The sequence below is a fragment of the Chiloscyllium plagiosum genome, chromosome 41, assembly GCF_004010195.1.
Source record: "Chiloscyllium plagiosum isolate BGI_BamShark_2017 chromosome 41, ASM401019v2, whole genome shotgun sequence".
Taxonomy (NCBI): Eukaryota; Metazoa; Chordata; class Chondrichthyes; order Orectolobiformes; family Hemiscylliidae; genus Chiloscyllium; species Chiloscyllium plagiosum.
In genome coordinates this window covers 3,416,166-3,419,875 of record NC_057750.1, presented here as the reverse complement: position 1 = coordinate 3,419,875, position 3,710 = coordinate 3,416,166, and the positions used below count along the sequence as shown (strand labels likewise).

The 3,710-nt window shown below is 40.8% G+C and overlaps 1 protein-coding gene across 1 annotated transcript in view; it reads right to left on the bottom strand.

Moving 5' to 3' along the window:
- The window catches only part of LOC122542683, a 66,507-nt gene that overhangs the window by 50,714 nt on the left and 12,083 nt on the right, over positions 1–3,710 (bottom strand). Inside the window, exons 5-6 of the mRNA XM_043680660.1 lie at positions 2,419–2,595; positions 2,051–2,192 (exon numbers count right to left, since the gene is read on the bottom strand). Of these exons, the coding sequence (XP_043536595.1) occupies positions 2,051–2,192; positions 2,419–2,595 (319 nt within the window). The remainder of the gene's footprint in view (positions 1–2,050; positions 2,193–2,418; positions 2,596–3,710) is intronic.

Below are 3,710 nucleotides of genomic sequence, written 5' to 3'. Positions count from 1 at the left end.
GTGACTCCACTTTCAAGGAGCTATGAACCTGCACTCCAAGGTCTCTTTGTTCAGCAACACTACCTAGGACCTTACAATTAAGTGTATAAATCCTGCTAAGATTTGCTTTCCCAAAATGCAGCACCTCACATTTATCTGAATTAAACTCTATCTGCCACTTCTCAGTCCATTGGCCCATCTGGTCAAGATCCTGTGGTAATCTGAGGTAACCCGCTTCGCTGTCCACTACACCTCCAAACCTGTCATCTGCAAACTTACTAACTGTACCTCTTATGCTCGCATCCAAATCATTTATGTAAATGACAAAATGTAGAGGACCCAGCACCGATCCTTGTGGCACTCCACTGGTCAATAGACCTCCAGTCTGAAAAACAAACCTCCACCACCACCCTCTGTCTTCTATCTTTGAGCCAGTTCTGTATCCAAATGGCTAGTTCTCCCTGTATTCCATGGGATCTAATCTTGCTAATCAGTCTCCCATGGAGAACCTTATTGAACGTCTTAATGAAGTCCATATAGATCACATCTACTGCTCTGCCCTCATCAATCCTCTTTGTTACTTCTTCAAAAAACTCAAACAAGTTTGTGAGACATGGTTTCCCATGCACAAAGCCATGTTGACTATCCCTAATCAGTCCTTGCCTTTCCAAATACATGTACATTCCTGTCCCTCAGGATTCCCTCCAACAACTTGCCCACCCCGAAGTCAGGCTCCAATATTTGAAGAGGAATTTTCATGATTGTCCTGATCCATCATTATAAGGAAACATGTCTTTAATAGTACAAAGTCCTTATACCTATTGTCTTTCTCAGTGTCCCTATCCTGAGGGTTCCTTAGGTATTCCTGTTACTGCCTCTGAGGGAAGGCTATCCCCTTGACGTGATGAGGCCTGCTGACAACAATGCCAAGCTTCCTGACAACCTTTGTGCCTTGTGAACTAAAGGGCAAGACAGCAGCAATGTGGACCTGATATCTCTGGCTGAGGGGACAAAGCGCAAAAAGACAGACAAGGCAATGCAGAGCAAGGGTGCTGTGAACATCAAGGTAGGCTTAGAGTGAGTGAACACTAAAAAAGCGAGCAAAGAGCCTGGAGATGTATCCTGGTCCAGTCCATAAGGTAGGTATGTGCTCCAGAGCATCCTTACTACAGCATTTCACTGACAATTACCACTGCAACTTTGGAGTTCAGATAATTCCTGTTAATGGATCAGAGATGTGCCATGAAAGTTCTTAGAGGCTGGCACATGTTGGATGCCTGTGTCATTGACATGGGGTGTATGTGGCCAGTGCCCATGGAGTGCGCCCTGAGATATCAGTGCCTGGTGTCCAAACTGGAGTTCATTTGGTTAGCTGAATCTATCAGCTGCTCTGCCTTCTTTGTTGAGTTTTCCTGACATCAAGCTTGAATTTGGTAAGATGGCAGTGTGAATATTAATGAGGCAAACAGGGTGTTAACAATAGTTGATGAACTGGGCGTTTATTAATAATAAACATCAATTAGAAACTCACTGCGCTCTGGCAAGGATCTTGTCATGTCTGTTGTGAAAAGCATAAAAGGTGGAGCGGAATGATCTCAACACTGAGATAGTCCGTACTTGTCACTGAAATTTGCCATACACCTAGCCATAGTCCATGTTACTCAGACTTCTCAGATTCTACCCATTGGATGACACTGGAGCAAAAGGGAGTCACTGATGCTGGAGGATGATACTATTTGTCTTCCAGAGGGAGTTAAACAAAAGAAGAAAGTATTAACTGGACACGTACACAGAGGTAACTACTCTCATTATATGAAATTGGATTTAAAAATGACTTGGTAAATGGAAATGCTATAGTGGGAGCAATGAAACAAAATCAGTTCTTTTCACAGAAATTTATTTTGGGAAACGACCTGGTAGGTGCAAAAATATCGGCCTCACCAAAGGTGGTGGAACCACCAGTGGAAGTAGAAGAAACTGAAATGTTATAGGTGGCAAGTCCTGGATTGCTTCTTGACTACATCTCAGGCCATGGAACTAAAACAGGAAGAAGAGAAGTGACGATACTTACCCTGAATCTGTGGATATTTTGCCAGGATCTGGATAGCCCATCGCAGCGTTGTACTAGTTGTTTCAGTTCCAGCCAGAAATAAATTCATTGTCGTCATCAACAAGTTCTTATCATTGAATTCTGAATCAAGGTTGTGTTTCTCCTGAAACAAAATAAAATCTACTTATAAAAACATTAAAGCTCCTTGTGTTGTATGTAGTCATTTATTTGTAACACTAGTTCCCAAATAGTTTTATTTAGACAGTGATAGCCTCAATGTACTGGTGTTTCATTCACCAGATCTCCGTTCTCAAGAAATCATTAATTTTCACTAAAGAAGATATGAGTGTTGAAGAATACAGTTATGAAAAGAAAACTACTCCAAGTACCTCATCCATCTTGATGAGGAAACTGTCGATATAATCCCTGGAGAAATGCTTCTGCAAACTTTCTTTATGGCTTTGAATACTTTTATTCAAAAATGCACTCAAACTTGATACATTTTGGAAGATCCTTTTGTGAGGCCCAGGCAGAAATTCCATAATCTTTGGGAAGTTATTGTACAACTGCAAAATAAACAATACTTTAATTATCAAAATAGTCCTTCTGGACAACTCGTGTCAGTAGTTAGTGTGGATCAGATACCTTAAATGGGACATTGGATCAAAAACACAGTCACCTGATCTAGTACTAAACAAGCCACAAAAAGGGATATAGAGAGAACCATCTCTTCCCAGCCAGGAGGAGTTAGGAAGAAAGGATTTAAGGTTTCCATTGGAGAAAAGGGTGTATTACAGGATTTTACAATTATGAAAAGAATAGTTAGGATAGTGATTAACTTAGAAACAGAGGATATCAGTATAAAATTCACATGGCTTGAGTGACAAAACCCCACCGCTAACTCAAACTCAACTCTCTTACTCCATCTGAAGAGGATGGTGAACATGTAGGCTAGGCACCCATTGAAGATAGTTGATTTGAGGGTTCATTTAGAAAGCAGTAGCATCATCCTGCTGGGAAGCCGAATTGGAGATTGTAAAAACATTGAGAATCACTGATGGATTATAAGTTTATGGAGACAGGGATAGAGGAGCATCATGTGATATGAGAGGGAATTTCTTTTAGAATATTCTATATGGACTGAAATTATACTGTTTAAACTCAGGGTCGAGTCTAATACCTGCATGAGCTTGCTGGGTCTGGTGCATATAGGCTGCAATCGGGACAGCCAACTTTAAGAAATATTTGCAGGAAACTACAGCCGGTAGCCAAGGCAGTCTCAGCAACAATAAGACTGCCCCCTCACTCCCCCTCGATCTCAGGACTCGTTCCATCCCCCACATCCTCTTATATCCCCTTAAGCTAAACTATATCTTCCCAAATAACTCCATGACCGAATGCCAGACTATGCCCCTCCTCCCCTTCAAAGTAAATAATTTCTAGGTTGATGCATCTCAAAAGAAAATTCTTGAGGGAACTAAGTAGTAAATCTGAATGCATAACATAAACTATCCCAAGTTAATGGTTTTGTTCTGTTAATGTTTTTACAGAATGTGCAATAAAATTCTGTTTCCTTACCAAAGTAACTGAAATCTTGTGGTTTAGTTCTGTTATATAAAACAAGATATGCTTTCTTTTATTGGTCGGAGTATTGAGTACAGGAGTTGGGAGGTCATGTTGC